The following is a 17500-nucleotide window of genomic DNA, read 5'->3' on the forward strand; positions in this document are numbered from 1 at the left end:
TATATATAAAACAGATTTTTTATACCTTTTGAAAAAATCTCTGAAACTACTAAATATTTAATACCATAATTCTATAACAAACCTATTCTTACTTCGAATGCCGTCTAAATAATATCAGAATAATACTTTAGATAAATAGTAATAAATTAATTCTTATGAAAATCAAAATCACTCTGATTATTACCACATTTTTTATAATTCTAATTGATGCTTTCTCACATATTAAAGCGACTAAATCATCTGTGGCCCATTATACTCTATTGAAATCCCCCCCAGGCGTTTAAGTAAATAAATCTTTCTTTCCATCATTAAAAATATGAAATATGAAACTTTTACTAAAATAAGATAAACTCTGATTTATTCCTCGATAATTTGGTTTTCTTTGATGCAAGTCTAATATATTTTTCTATACTTTTCAGCGAGTTTTCGCCATTAAATCAAGTTTAATTCAATCATAACGCATTAACATCTATCTAATTATTAAACGCTGGATTCATAGATAGGAAATTAAGGTGTGATTAATACTGTCCAATATACAATGGTTTAGAAAAGAATCTCTCTTTTCATTGATCCCTGTGTCACTTTTATCAGGAATATTCCAGGGTGACAGAAGACATATGACGACCGTTCACTTCCTTTGCCACTTTATCGGTAGTCGAAAGTAATTTTTCTTTTATCCACTATCATCACTTCATGGGCATATTTTATCCTTGGCTTTCTATCGCTAAAGGCATAACAGCGATTTCTTTAATGAAATTATACATATATATATATATATATATATATATATATATATATATATATATATATATATATATATATACACACATTCAGTTTAAAAAAAATGAGTGGAGCTACTAGCTTTGCCTTTCCATTAACTTTATCAGCATAAAAAAAAAAAAAATATTTTTATTTGTACAAAATACAAAATCCTGGAGGGGGGTGTTTAAACGCAATGTGCGTTCGTATGTATGTAAGCACAAACGCGTATCCTTGTCACGAAACTACAATATATGTTTCCTTTTTAATATCCTTCATATGTCGTCGAATATTCTAAAGCTTTTCCTCATTATCAAATATTGAATGGACCTTTTCCTCATAGAATTGAATACAATTTCTCATTCTCGACATCTAAAAGACCTTCCTATTTGAAATATGTATAATCTTCTGGAACTTTTGGAGCTAATTGCATCTATCCTTTCCGAGTTCTTTGAATAAAAATTTATACGTTGGATCTTCGTCTGGTAAAATCCTTTTTCACAAAAGAATAATTTAGATTATGCCGTAAAAAGGAGACCATTATACCGTCTCCCACCTCCTCAGTGTACGTGAAGACTGTAGGTCTAATAAAGATTTTATTTTTCTATTCTAATTTATTCTACCTTACAGTTCGACTAGGTAGTGGCTTAATTTTTACCTTCGACTACACCTACACACACACACACACACACACACACACACACACACCAATTAAAATATGAGACACTTAGTTTAGGTACCGATATAATTTTCCTCCCATTTAATTTACAGTATTTCCCAATCGCAAACCAACTTGGTGTTGTACCATAGCGGAATACTGCTTCTTCAGCTGCCTGGAAATATTCTTATCTCATTTATTCTATATATTTGATAAGAAATCGTAGAGCTGGTTACGGTGAAATTATGTGTTGTGATTTGTCAGTTCATATTATCGAAATTCCACCAGGTTTAAATTATTCAAATTACTCCAAAATCAAACCGTTGCTCTCTAGTCTTGTTTAGTGCCATAGCCTCTGTACCATGGTCTTCCACTGTCTTGGGTAAAGCGGGGTTTACACGGCCGAGCAGCTCGTCGAGCCCGGTTGTCGAACCTACTTGTAGAACGGCTCGAAGAGCTTTCAGACAGTATATCGAGCCTCAGTGTGCCTCGTGCTAAAACAACGTCAACATGTCTCTCGACCAGGACGATTTGATAGCCATTGCTTTAGCAGTGGCACTAAGAAGGAAAAAAAAAAGATCAAAAGAGAGAAATTTTCATATACCAACTTGCTTGTTGCTTTAAAATTAGAGCCTGATGACTGGCGCAATTATTTGCGTATGGATGAAGACACGTATATTGATCTACCGAATCGTGTCAGCCCTTTCATTACTACAAGGAAGGCCAAAACTCCACATGAAAGACTGAGTGTCCGCTATTCCTTTGTTTCTGGCTACTTTATTGGAATAGTCTTTTGATTTAACTTTCCATAAAGCTGGATGAGCTCGATATGCATGTATGAAATCAAGTACGACTTCCTTCTCATTCTTACTTTCATTAATGGCAGCAATTATGCATTTCTTTGATGATGTTTCCTCTAGCAGGTTTGAATAACAACTGAGGTTAGATGCTCGACACCCGTTCACACGTTCACACCGCTCGTCAAACAATGTAGCTCCGCCCACAAAAGTCAAGATGAGCCTGACTTTCATCGAGCCGCTCGACGAGCGCGCTCGACAACCAAATAGCCCGTTTACACGCTCGAACATCAATTCAAACACAGGGTTGTCGAGCCAGGCTCGACGAGCTGCTCGCCCGTGTAAACCCCGCTTTAGAGTTCACTTGCTTGAGGGTACACTCGAGCACACTATTCTATCTAATTTCTCTTCCTCTTGTTTTGTTGAAGTTTTTGTAGTTTTTAAAGGAAATATTTATTTTAATGTTACTGTTCTTAAAATATTTTATTTTTCCTTGTTTCCTTTCCTCGCTGGGTTATTTTCCCAGTTGGGGCCCCTAGGCTTATAGCATCCTGTTTTTCCAACTAGGGTCGTAGCTTAGCAAATAATAATAATAATAATAATAATAATAATTACATTAATCTGTTCTTATGCTAGCTGTGGGTCTCTTTTTTTTTTTCAAGGGAAATTTAAAGGAAAATCGTGGTTTCCTTTACATTGAAATTCTGGTTTATAACCCCGCAGAATTTCCGGCATCTTTGCTCAACGGTGTCTAAGCCTCTATGAACTCGAGGTGGCGATTTCCAGAACCTACGAGTGTACCTAACCTCGAAATTTCCTCTATTGCTCCGGTTAAGAGCAAAAGATTTTCTCTTTTACTGTCACTAGCTTATATCAGCGGTGAACTACGGATAGCTACGCGAAATGGAAATTTAGTTTTGACTATTCTAACATTAGTCACAATTTGATTCATCTGTTACCTTCCTCATATTGACAAAGATTTTTAATTGCGATAAGTTTGATTCTTTTAACGAATATAGAAGTAATCATTCGTGATGACATATTGCATATCACAAATTCAAGTATCCCTGAAAAACGCACGACTGATACTCCTTGGAGTCTCATCAGTGTAAACTGTAACATTGGAAAATATATTTCATACTTCTGATTTCCTCTTCTAATCTTCCAGTTTCTTCAGTCTCTTCTTCTTTCGACTAAGCTCTCAGCCTCTTGCCCTGATCTCTTTTTCTCTCCTCTCCCCCCTCTCACTCTCACCTGGTTCGTCTCAGTCGGGCACCGAGTCAACGGCCCAACAAGGCAGAAGACACCGTGTTCAGTCAGTCCTCAGTGTGACTTCGACCTCTGCCAAGGGAGGGTGTCCGTTTCGCTCCTCCGTTGTTCACTTGGGCTCTGTCGACGAAGGGCAGTGCGCCGAAGGCCTTGCCGGTATATTCACGGATGAACTCATATCTTGTATTATTTCTTTCTTAGCCTGGAGTATATTTTCATTCTTTACTGGTCTTTTAAGGAATTAAATCTAATTAAAAAGGTACTGAGTCTTTTTAGTATAAAAGCGTAGTGACAAACACGCCTTTTCTCTCCAGAAGCTCCCCCAATAATGAAATTAGCATAGTCTTCAGCCTCCTCCACTTACAGAGACACGAACCTTTAATGAATTAAACTGCAGTAGAATCGTGGAGGCGACTTTAAGGTCGCAAGTCGACGTAGGGGTAACGTTCTCAGAAACAGCAAACTAACTCGAACATCTCCAATTAAAACTTGGTCAGATACAATATAATGGACTGAGGCGCGAACATGCTCCTTGCACCCCTTACCTGCACCTCGAGACAATCACCACCAACATCCACGTCGCCCTCGGCTGAGTTTTAGGGGGCTAGTAGTCTCAGGAGGATGACTTCTCATATGATAAAAGTGTAGTGTGAACGTATTACTGTGTGATGCATCCGCGACTTCAACTTGACGTCATATATGCGTGTGTTCTCGTCTTCCTCATCGCCAGCCACCCACCACCATGCACTGCAGATGACAGTAAGTTGTTTCTGTGCAATTACATGATTGTCATTAACTTCTCTTTATTTTTTTTATTTTTTCAAAGATTGGTTGCCAGGGCAGCGCGTGGATGAATGCGCACTCTGTGGTAAAGGGATTCATTTCTGTTCAGCTATAAGTTTGTAAAAACTTTCTATTTTTTAATACTTCTGGGATTTAAGGAAAACTTTTTGAATAATAATTCTATCGCGAGAGACAATTCTTACAAATATTACTGTACTATTTTACGCATTGCATAATATTATGTATGAATTTATAGTCTCATATATATCACATATATACATATTTACATTTTAAATATATATATACACACATACTTACATTTTAAATATATATATATACACATATTTACATTTATATATATATATATATATACATACAAACATATATATATATATATACACACATTATATATATATATATATATATATTATATATATATACATTATATATATAAACAAAAACAGTATATATATACATACAAACATATATATACATATATATACCTTATATATATATATATATATATATATTATATTTATACAGTATATATATATATATATGTATATATATATATATATATATATATATATATATATATATATATATATGACATCGGGATTTAAATCAACTTTATTTCAATTTTAGTAAAAAATACACTTTGAAACAAACACATATGTACATATGCATATATATATATATATATATATATATATATATATATATATATATATATATATATATACACATATATATACATACATATATATTATATATATATAGATATATATATATATATATATATATATATATATATATATACATACTGTTAATGTAATATGTGTTCCTGAGTAGAAATCATGAGCTTAAATTAATTATTTATCAAGCCTTAAGTTGATCTGAGTTAATTATTTCGTATATATACTGACATCATAAGGTTCTCAATGCAATTAAAACACACAGGTATATATATATATATATATATATATATATATATGTATATATATATATATATATATTATATATATATATAATGTGTGTGTGAGTGAATGAGTGAGCGTGTGTGGGTGTGTGTGCCAGACCTGCGGCCACAATGAGATTAGCTTATTAATGATATAATTCTCATGAACAAGATTATCTAAATTTAATTCCAGATTTACCATTTTTTGCGCAGGTGATTAACACAAACTTCAGAATAACATATGAATGTAAATCCTGGAGTCGGTTTTAAGTCGTAATGGTATTATTTTCTTTCTTGGAGTTATTATATCCCAGGTTTTTAAGAAGTTGACTTTACTGGTACTGGGCATTTTGTACGAACCTAAATATTTCTTTATTTTCAATTTTAATGACGTTGATCAAATTAATGGAAAGGCAAAGCTATTAGCTCCTCTCATGTTTTTCATTTCTTAAACCGAGTGTATATATATATATATATATATATATATATATATATATATATATATATATATATATATATATGTATATATATACATATATATACATACATATATATATATATATATATATATATATATATATATGTATATATATACATATATATACATACATACATATATATATATATATATATATATATATATATATATATATATATATATACATATAGGCATATATGCATATATATACATATATACATATAGGCATATATGCATATATATATATATATATATATATATATATATATATATATATATGTATGTATATATATATATATATCCCATAATCCGACATAGACATAGAAAAATATAAAAAAATACCTGGCATGTTAATCCCTTATTGTATAAAAGAGATTAAAAGCTTATTACTACATTCCGATTTTGCTTAATCTTTATCTATGCGGGAAGTCAATAATTCCCAGCATAAATATCAACATTTCTGTAAGAAAAAACTAAATCCAGGAAGTCAATATATCCTAATATTATCAAAATTCTTTGTCTTCCGATAAAAATTAAATCTCCGTAATCCAGAACATTCAAACCTTAAAAATAACTACAGTTTCAAGCATAATAAAAAACGGGTAACTATCTCAAATTTTTAGCTATTTTGACTTTTCAAAATTCTTGTATACGATGACACCTTATCACCACAACTCTAAAGATGTAAATCTTACAGCATTTTATAATACTTTTATCCGCTAAACCCATTATTTTTCAACGTTAAATGTTTCAATATTTCTATTATCGTGTAATATTAGCCTTAGATTCCTCACACATCTATACATACCTTCAAAAGATTAATGTTTTCATATCTTAATATCCATACCTTCATATGTTTATGCAATATACTAGATTTCTAAATATAAATACCTTTCAATGTCTCAACATTCCCGTACATTCATGCTTTCGAAATCTCAATATACGGCCAAGATCTGAATTACACATCTCTAACATAAACACTTTCAACATCCAACATATAAGTATTGGCTAATAGCAAATTCATACATTAAATAGGATATTATAATTTCTCAGCATCAGTCATAATTTGGGAGCTATTTCCTGAAAATTTAAGGCAAAAAAAAAAAAAAAAAATAAAATAAAAAAAAAATGTCAGATCAGCAAAGCAGATATTTAAAGAATATGAAAAAAAAAATGTTTAATGAGATTAACAATTTGCATTTTTGAGACAAAAAAAATGTCACCTGAAATAGTTGTTTTCTCGAATGAATATATTCAGGTAGATTGGAACAAGTGAGAGTTCAAGAGGTTGATTAGACAGATGGAAAGCAATGTATCTAGGGATACGGATGCTGTAAATAAGATTTATTTACAGTTTACAGTGTGCTGAATATATCGCCCACGTCAGAGTGGATGTGTTTTTCAATATTATGCATTTTTACACTGTGAGGGGGTGATTTTATGAGTTAAGACCTTCTATTTCTAAGATAGGGTTTAAGCCAGAATTAATAACCAAATAGTCGTGTTTATTTATTTTCTATTTTATTGAATGCTGTATAAAGATTGTTTGTTTTCTCTTCTTTTTTATTCTCTACTGTGAATATTTTCTTAAACACAAATACAGGAGTATATAATAAAAATGCTCTTTATTGCATAGCTTCTTTAATAAGTTATTCAAATCACCCCTCTAAAAACTATACGTTATTTTCATTAGGTATACCTTGCTATAAGAAAATATCTTTAGACTATTCAAATGATGCTAAATTTAAGAAAAAAAAAATCAAATGTAAAATCATTGGCTGTTGCATTTTTAGTACCACAATAATTATAGGCTACCGTTAACCAATAATCTGGAAAATTCTAGTAAAATAAAAAATTTGGAAAATTCCATTTAAAATAAAAATTTGGAAAATTCTAGTTAAATAAAAATAAAAATTCTATTTAAAATACTAGATGTCCGAAAAGGACGAAATAGAAATTAACATATAAATAAACACACACGCATATATATATATATATATATATATATATATATACATATATATACACGCGCGCACACACACATATACAGATATATATATATATATATATATATTTATATGTGCGTGTATACATACATGCATACATACATATACAAATTTGTACATTTATATATATATATATATATATATATATATATATATATATATATATATATATATATATATGTAGAGAGAGAGAGAGAGAGAGAGAGAGAGAGAGAGAGAGAGAGAGAGAGAGAGAGAGAGAGAGAGAGAGAGAGAGAGAGCAAATAAGACGCCACAGAAAGGAAAATATAAAAATCTAAAAATAATTGGAAGGTAAAAATATTAAACAGACATGAAAAGAATAAAAAACATAAAAAAATAGACAACAATAAACAAAATTAGGGACAATTAATGAGAGATACAAGAAGAGACACAAATCCAAAGGTTGCCGCGGTGGACGAAATAGGACTTGGCTGGTAAAAGGACCCGTTCCGCAGGTTTTAAGATATTGCTCAGGGTAATATAATCTTTCCCTTCCCACGCCATTTTCTTCGTTACTGAATTACCCTCTCATGGGATCGCCAGTACTTAAGGAAAGAAATCAAGGCGCTTCAAACCTCTTCTTGGGAGACTTAACTTGGGTTTATATATTCTCTCTCTCTCTCTTTCTCTCTCTCTCTCTCTCTCTCTCTCTCTCTCTCTCTCTCTCTCTCTCTCTCTCTCTCTCTCTCTCTCACCTATATGATAAAAAGCAAGTGTCTGGATATATATACATAAATACACACACACACACACACACATATATATATATATATATATATATATATATATATATAAATGCATATATATACGCACACACACGCATATATACATATGTATATATATGTATCTATTTATCTACATATATATATATATATATAATGTATATATACATATATATAAATATATATATATATATATATATATATATATATATATGTGTGTGTCTGTGTGTGTATATACATATATATATACAGTATATATATATAATGTATATATACATACATATATATGCATATATATAATGTATATATGTATATATATACATATATATGTATATATATATATATATATATATATATATATATATATATATATATATATGTATATATAATGTCCATCCATATATACAGCATATGCTGCTATATAGCCAGAAGCCAGAGTCTCTCTCTCTCAGCACTGTCTCCAGTGGGTTCAGGAAGGTACGGTATAGTGTTCTGAGAAGGTACGTACGTACCTAACGTTCCTACAGTATATCCCACCGTACGTCTTTCCTCTAATGGTGTTCTGGACGGCTTTCTGCAGGTCTTTTTTTAATAACGTTTCAGCTCGATGCGGTAACGTCCCTGACTAGTGAACGCCAGACTGGGGTATGAGTCCCGCTCACATTCGTTAGTTTCTTTGGTCGCTGCAACCTCACCATCCTTGTGAGCTAAGGATGGGAGGTTTAGGGGAGCCTATAAGTCTATTTGCTGAGTCATCAGAAGGCACTGCCTGGCCCTCCTTGGTCCTAGCTTGGGTGGAGAGGGGGCATGAGCGCTGATCACTTGTGTATATGGTCAGTCTCTAGGGCATTGTCCTGCTCGATAGGGCAATGTCACTGTCCCTTTCCCCTACTATTCATGAGCGGCCTTTAAACCTTTAAACATAGTCGACTAAGTACAGGATGCCTAATTCGATACTGAAGCCAACAAAGTCAAAATGTAATTGCATATTTGAGGCATAGAGATCTATCGCTGGGGCCTTGGAGGCTATTGAGCGTTGAGGTGCAACTGAGGGCAGACCCTGCAGTTGCACGAGGAAGTAAAATTGAAGAAAGGATACGGAAACAGAGGTAGTGTAGAAGGCCAAAAAGTTAGTGCAGAGAGGGACTGGAAAACCCTTGTTAATGTTCGTGGCGTCAAGAGGTCCAAAGGGATTTAATGTTAAGTGCCTATGAAAACCATACAACAACAACCCTCTCTCTCTCTCTCTCTCTCTCTCTCTCTCTCTCTCTCTCTCTCTCTCTCTCTCTCTCTCAGCTTACCACGAGCACAGCAAATTTCAATTTCACCCAACGCTGTTTTCTTGATTTAGATAATCATAAGATGCAAATAGGAGAGCGCATTGTACATCTAGTTGTATGATATTATTTAAATAAAGTTTCATTGAACTAAAGTACAATTGGATATCCTTTGTTATTTCTAACACTGTTCACCTAAAAAAAAAAAAAAAAAAAATTTGTTGAATAAAATTTGGTATTTACTCAAAACCAGTTAGCATAGAGAAAATAACCTGTGGAAAAATAAGTTATTTCTTAAATTCATTATGTTAAAATTCTATCATTTTAGTAGTAAAAGGATTTCTCAGGATTAGTTTTAATAATGTTTTATAAAACAATAAAATAATGTTTGAAATAATGACATAAAGATGTTAGAACTTGTTAAAACAAATGTTTAAAAACTAAAGTTTAAATAACTTTGTTCGTTTTCTTCATCTCTGATTCCTGTCACCTTTTTCTATAAAACTAATGAACAAACATGGATTCGGACCAACATAAACAAGCCTTACTCAAAATTAAATACTTATGTATCTCAGACTTGTTTATTCAGTCCTATTTACTGTACACAAATTTTTATTTCCTCATACAATATTTCTTCCAAATTTATGATATATTCATACCTGATCAAATAAAAAAAATGGCAACAATCTAAAGTTATCTTAAGCTTATATTGATTTTGTTTCCCTGTATTGCTCTACTTAGCCTAAATTTGCTTTTGAGCTTCTAGTATTCCGGTTTGCCAACATTGGTTTGCAGCTTGCTTTGTAATAATGATAAAAGAAAAAAAAAAGGATGATGGTAATGATAATGATACCTAAAGCAATTTAGTTTCTCTATTTGTCACTGAGGCCTTTAATATTTTATTAGTCAATTTTCAAACCAAAATCAGAGTAAAAAGTTGACAACAATTATCACTACTATAATAGGCTCTGAGACTATCTTTAGCTTCCCACTCAGAGAGAGAGAGAGAGAGAGAGAGAGACCTAAGACCGTGATTCATTTAGATTTGGGGAAGTGAGAGGCGAAAGTGTGTTTTGTTGTGAGTGGTTGACAGAAGTCATTATTCATTCTCTTTGGGCGAAATGTGGGTCACTTTGAGTTCCAGATGAATTTCTTTCTTATCCCGTCCGCTTGGGTATCAGTTTGGCAATTGTGCAGATTCCCTTCTTCTATAATACTATAATTTTCCTTTCCTTATGGTACATTTTCGCTCTTAACGTAACCTGGCCAGACCCCCCCAACCACCCCCCCCCCTCCTCTCTCTCTCTCTCTCTCTCTCTCTCTCTCTCTCTCTCTCTCTCTCTCTCTCTCTCAGATTTTAATTACCATTACAATTATTATTATTATTATTATTACTATTATTATTATTATCATTATTATTATTAGTAGTAGTAGGAAGTTTACACGACCAGTGATAACTGAATTAAGCATTGGAACTGTTTCCCTCATAGTTTGACGATTCTGATGGAGCATAATGAAAGTGGATAGATGTAACTGTACGGAGCTAGCAACATCATTACAAAAAGACTAACCGAGAACTAACAACTCATATATATATATATATATATATATATATATATATATATATATAGAGAGAGAGAGAGAGAGAGAGAGAGAGAGAGAGAGAGAGAGAGAGAGAGAGAGAGAGAGAGAGAGAGAGAGAGAGAGAGGCTATATACATGTGTGTATGAATACATATGCTCTAGGAAATCATAGAAGAATGTGCCAGATAATCATTTCCTGGTTTGATTTCTAGCACAGGAAGAAGCAAAATTTTAAGATTATATATATATATATATATATATATATATATATATATATATATATATATATATATATATGCGTAAAAATCACAGGAAAACGTGATGCTCAGATGCAGAAGAACCACATGGAAAATGAAAATACGAAATATAAGTTTAGGTCCTGACTAGTTTCGTGATACTACTTCAGAGGACTGAAGAAGTATCACGAAACTAGTCAGGATTTAATCTTATATTTCGCACTTTCATTTTCCCTGTGGTTCTTCTGCACACACATCTATCTATCTATCTATCTATATATATATATATATATATATATATATATATATATATATATATATATATATATATATATATACACACTCGTGCGTGCGTATATGTATGACTAACGCACACAATAAGCAAAAATAACGTGCGCAACAACTATTACAAACCTTGATTTTACACCTGAGCTTCAATGAGTTAATCCCCGAGCGAGAGGACGTGGGCAGGTCACGGGAAAGGAGATCCGGCACAATCTTTCATCCTGTTCGGATCACGTCACAAGTCCCAGAGAGGAATGGGGGAGGATGTATGGTGGCTACTCTAACGTAGGAATGTCCCTGCCTCGTTAATTTGCTTTGATTTCCTTTTAAATGACTCGAGTCTCTATCGATTCTAGCTGTAATCATAAAACCTGTCTCTTGATTTCCTAAATCATTGGATCTAATTCTTTTTTATCAACTAATAACTGGCGTCTATTTAAAATACATATTCTTTAACTAAGGAATCTTCAATCTCTAGTATTTTCATATTATAACCGGTTCTACTCAAAAAGTGGGCCCGTCATTTCTTGGTGATATCCATCACTTATTCTTTACGATAATCTAAAACATGAAGCAAATTTTTTCATGTTGAACAGGCTGACATAAGTCTTTTTACAGCTTACGTATAACATATCTGTTTTGATGTTGTTACTGGTTTTAGAATAATTTATTGTTAATTTTTGTCATCGTTTATTTATATCCTTATTTCCTTTCCTCACTGGGCTATTTTTCCGTAGGAGCCCTTGGGCTTATAACATCTTGCTTTTCCAACTAGGGTTGTAGCTTGGCTAGTAATAATAATAATAACAATAATAATAATAAAGATAAAAAAAATCTAGCAAAAGATGATTTGTGCGTAGAATTTTATGAAAGAAGGTAAAATTGTGAGTGTACAGAATTGAACTTTTTAGACATATAAACAAAAACTGGATACCTATTTCAATGTTGTCGGTTGACTAAAGATTGTGACAAGACTAAAAAATGTAGCCGCAAAATCTATCTAGTGAGAATAATTTTGAGTTAATTATAATCTATAGTTCAGAGTTGTTATTTATTACTGTAATGAATATGAACAGTAGCGTTCCCATATATCTCTAAATTAGTCAAAAGCATTTGATAGCATTGTTGTTAGTTAGTTTAAAAAACAATTCAAAATATGGAAGTGAACGAAAAATTCATTAAATAAATTCTTCAAGGTTTATTTAATAATATTATATCAAGAAGAATATTATTATTATTATTATTATTACTAGCCAAGCTACAACCCTAGTTGGAAAAGCAAGATGCTATAAGCCCAAGGGCTCCAACAGGGAAAAATAGCCCAGTGAGGAAAGGAAATAAGGAAATCAATAAATGATGAGAATATATAAACAATAAATCATACTAAAAACAGTAACAGCGTCAAAACAGAATAATAATCAATGGATTATCAACAATCTTTCGTTGATGTGTTGGGAAAGGTTGTCCGGTTTCCATGTTTATATTCATGAAATAACTATAACTTTCTACAAAGTAATAAAAAGTAACAATTTAAAATCACCGTAATCGTACCCTAAAATAATACAGTCGTACGTTTCCTGGCTTGCCGACGTCAATACTTTTATTCATTCGTATTATTTATAAATAGAATTTAAGCCACAAGGAAACAGTCATTTCTGTATTAGAGTTTTGGTATATTATAGAATAGTTCGTTTGCTGCATTGTTTTTCTATAAAAAAAAACCGCTGTTTCATTTGAACTGCGGTCTGCATCTAAATTGGATTGCAATATTTACGAAAATCTCCAGAAAAGGATATTTATTAACGATCTTCCAAATTGGGCAGATGAATCGGTGGAACTTCAGAAGTTCAATCCTGCAGCGAATGCTTTTTTTTTTCTTCTGTTTTTTTTTTTTAATTATTATTATTATTATTATTATCATTATTATTATTATTATTTGGACAGGCTGACAAAAGCCTCTTCTCATAGGTTATATATGACATATTTTATAGAAGGTTGCTATTGATCTTAAGGTATGTTACGTTAATCATTTTATACTAATTATTCATTACTTCTGACGATGTTTATTTATCTGCTTCCCTCACAGGGCTATTTTTCCCTTTTGAATCATTGGGCTTATAGAATCCTACTTTATCAACTAGGGTAGTAGTAGTAGTAGTAGTAGTAGTAATAATAATAATAATAATAATAATAATGCTTTGTTTCATTCATGGGACTGGTGTTGTGCAAATTTTTATCCCGTAAACAAGGAGAATGTTCAATGAAATAAGGAAACCGTAATTAGGTTAATCACGTAACACTGGATATCAGCCAATAAAACAAGAAAAAAATATTTGAATATAGATGTACATTTAAAAAAAAAACATTTTTTGTTGTAGTCATCCTTTACTAAAATGTAAAATGAAAATGGTCTTAATAGTTTTAATCTATTTATAGATGACTATAATGGTTCAAAACTCTGATAATGAAAAGACCATTAACATAAGATATCAAGAAATGTTCCATTTTTTATACAATATTTTTTAAAAATTAATATTCTATTGGGATATCCCGGATGTCACAATAACGTACACTGTTAGAAAAAACCGCAATCTTTATCGGAAATTCTACGTAAAAATATATAGTTCTCAACCGTATTCCAGTAAAATACAAGCGACCGTAATTTTACCTTACTTTGTTATTATCTTTTATGGGCTGGTGACCGTAATATGACTTTTACGTCAACATAACCGTTTTTTAAAACGGTAAAAATCCTGGAATAAATGTTGCCAGACTTTTACATTTATTTTATACATATTTTAACAGTGTAGATTAAAAATACGTCATGCAACGAAATAATTTTCAATCGTAAACTTCAAGTAGCTGCCATTCAATTGGGAAAACATCGTCACATGTAAAATTGATTTGTATAGCCATCTTAGATAACTTACATATTAGCTTATTTTTATCTATTTAAGATTGATATCAAAAGTAACTCCTTTGTTTTACGACCTCAGAATAGAAAATGCTGTTATTCATTCTCTATATCTTCATCGGTGGAATAAAAAGGTAGTTAGGTAACTCAAAAAGGTATTTCTAGATTTATGAAACATTTAATCATCCCCGATACTTAATATATCATACGTTGACATAAATCAGTATCTATAAATATCTTCATTAAAATTGTATTCCCTTATTGATTACTTATTAATTAGAAATGTGGGTTTAAAAGAGGTAAGAATATTCACTGTTACTAACATTGTTTCATTTTTTTTTCTTTACAGCTCTTGGGAATATGTCTTATATTCTATTTAATACTGCCGTAGTGTACGCGCTCGTCAAAAATGACATTTTAAATATTTTCATAGATATGAACTAACACGCATACGTACACACACACAGATACAATCCTTCCCACCACTCGCCATTTCCTGACTACAACACGCTAGTTTGGGTAATATGTGGGAGATTGTTGTTTTCCGAGTGGTTGCCGCTCAGCGTGAAAGGGATATATATATATATATATATATATATATATATATATATATATATATATATATATATATATATATGTATATATAAATAAAAACATATATACATACATATATATATATATATATATATATATATATATATATATATACACATACATATATACTGTATATACACATATATGCATATATATATATATATATATATATATATATATATATGTATATATATTATATATATATGTATATATATTATATATATATGTACATACATATATATTATATATATGTGTGTATATATATATATATATATAATATATATATATATATATATATATATATATATATAAAACCAGACAACTGCTCTTTATTATATAGGCGAGATGGAAAAGACTGCTTTGCCCTGATAGCCAATTAAAACTGTATATAAACGGTATATATTCATATATGAAAATGTAAAACATTTATACATAATAGATATGGATATCTTGAAAAAGAAAATTTCTAATGAATAAATATTTTGTCGAAACTAACACCTTTTCGATCTCTACAGTAGCTGATTCATGGCTATATTTAAATGATTGACTGATTGATAGACATATCAGTTCGCTCCTTATTCTGTCATTCCTCGTACGCATAAAAATAGAAGCGACATGCATATTTCAAGTCCCACGGTAATAACATTATGAGGCAGCAGGGGTATAACGTGTATCAATTAATTATGTTGCTTTCAGCGAGTATTAGGAGTTTCTATATAAAAAAAATAAACACTGTCGTTGTTTTGCAAGATTCCTGACTCATATTCTAGGCAGAGCTTCACTCACATTTTGCCTTCTCTCTTACTCTCTTACACATTTATGAAATTGCAATTTTTTTTCTACATCGGGCCTCTTTCCTCTTTCTCTCCATGCATATACGACATTCTCTCTCTCTCTCTCTCTCTCTCTCTCTCTCTCTCTCTCTCTCTCTCTCTCTCTCTCTCTCTCTCTCTCTCTCGCACGTACAAATTGCATCAACGTAGTCTGCCTGACTTTTAGTTTCCACCCCGATGTAAAAGAAAAAACTTCTGAATTTTTCATCAAGGTAATAAATGTTTTTTAGTCTTCTACATAAAAGATAGATCTATTGCAGATACTGAGTAAGGTGTTACGAAAAGATACAAAGAGTATGAAATAAAAACAAAGAAAGGTCACTGCCTTAGGCAAAATCGAAGATTTTGAGCAGGGTATGTATTCTCCCTTATCGATTGTTTGTGACAGACTTTACACAAAAACTACTGCACCGATTTTTACCAAATTTGGTAGTCATGTTCGGTGACACAAGGATGAATCTGCAACATTTCGGATAAAATACATCGACGGAAATGTACGCAGCAGTACTTCGAAAGTAATCGCAATGTAAAGGAAATGGCAAATATTTTACTAGTATAGATTTTTTTTTTCTGTGATCAACATAACGCAAAAATCTACTGAACTTATTTCAACGAACCCAAGGACAAATCCATTAGATTTAAAAAAAAAAAATCGAAGTATAAGTACGCAGTAGAATTAACAGCAAAATAAGACTGCTTTGCGTGGCGAAGGCATGCTCTCTACTAGTGCCCCTCTAGTAACTAATGGAAACAAAAAAGGTAGTTTGTAACAATCAGTAGAAATGATAAAACATAAGGTGGTTTGTTTACATCGGTGAATGTATGGCACATACATCTGTAGAATCGATGGGAGAGAAATATGAAAGGGAATCGTGGCCCTTAATAGTTGTCATTAAAGTCTCTAATCAATTTACTTAACAATCAGTTAATGGGTTCAGCTTCCCGGCTTCTCTTTAATGCCGGTGTCATTCCGTTTATAACCGCAGAAGCTTGATTAATTGGCTGTTAAAGTAATACTGATGTCTTGCGAATGTGTTACACGATGCTTAGTTGTTGTTTTGTGTTTGTTTGTGTGTGTGTGTGTGTGTGTGTGTGTGTGAGAGAGAGAGAGAGAGAGAGAGAGAGAGAGTTCTATAATGATAGTGGCAAGATGATGTGGAAATATTAACTTCCCAAACCTTCTTTTGGCTCGTGATATTAACCTTAATCTCCAAAATGTATTAAAGAGCTAGTGTCTGACTATATATATATATATATATATATATATATATATATATATTATATATATATATATATATATATATATATATATATATTTCGTGTCACG

General features: G+C 31.5%; 1 protein-coding gene across 2 annotated transcripts in view; it reads left to right on the forward strand.

Annotated features, from left to right (window-relative positions):
- Positions 1-3552: 3552 nt before the first annotated feature.
- LOC137621669 (protein turtle homolog B-like) overlaps positions 3553-17500 on the forward strand; it is a 782627-nt gene continuing 768679 nt past the window's right edge. For both annotated transcript variants that reach the window (XM_068352170.1, XM_068352171.1), the window contains exon 1: positions 3553-4242. In XM_068352170.1, the coding sequence (XP_068208271.1) occupies positions 4152-4242 (91 nt within the window). In that variant the 5' untranslated portion in view covers positions 3553-4151. The remainder of the gene's footprint in view (positions 4243-17500) is intronic.

This window comes from Palaemon carinicauda, chromosome 28 (genome assembly GCF_036898095.1).
Source record: "Palaemon carinicauda isolate YSFRI2023 chromosome 28, ASM3689809v2, whole genome shotgun sequence".
NCBI classification, from domain to species: Eukaryota; Metazoa; Arthropoda; class Malacostraca; order Decapoda; family Palaemonidae; genus Palaemon; species Palaemon carinicauda.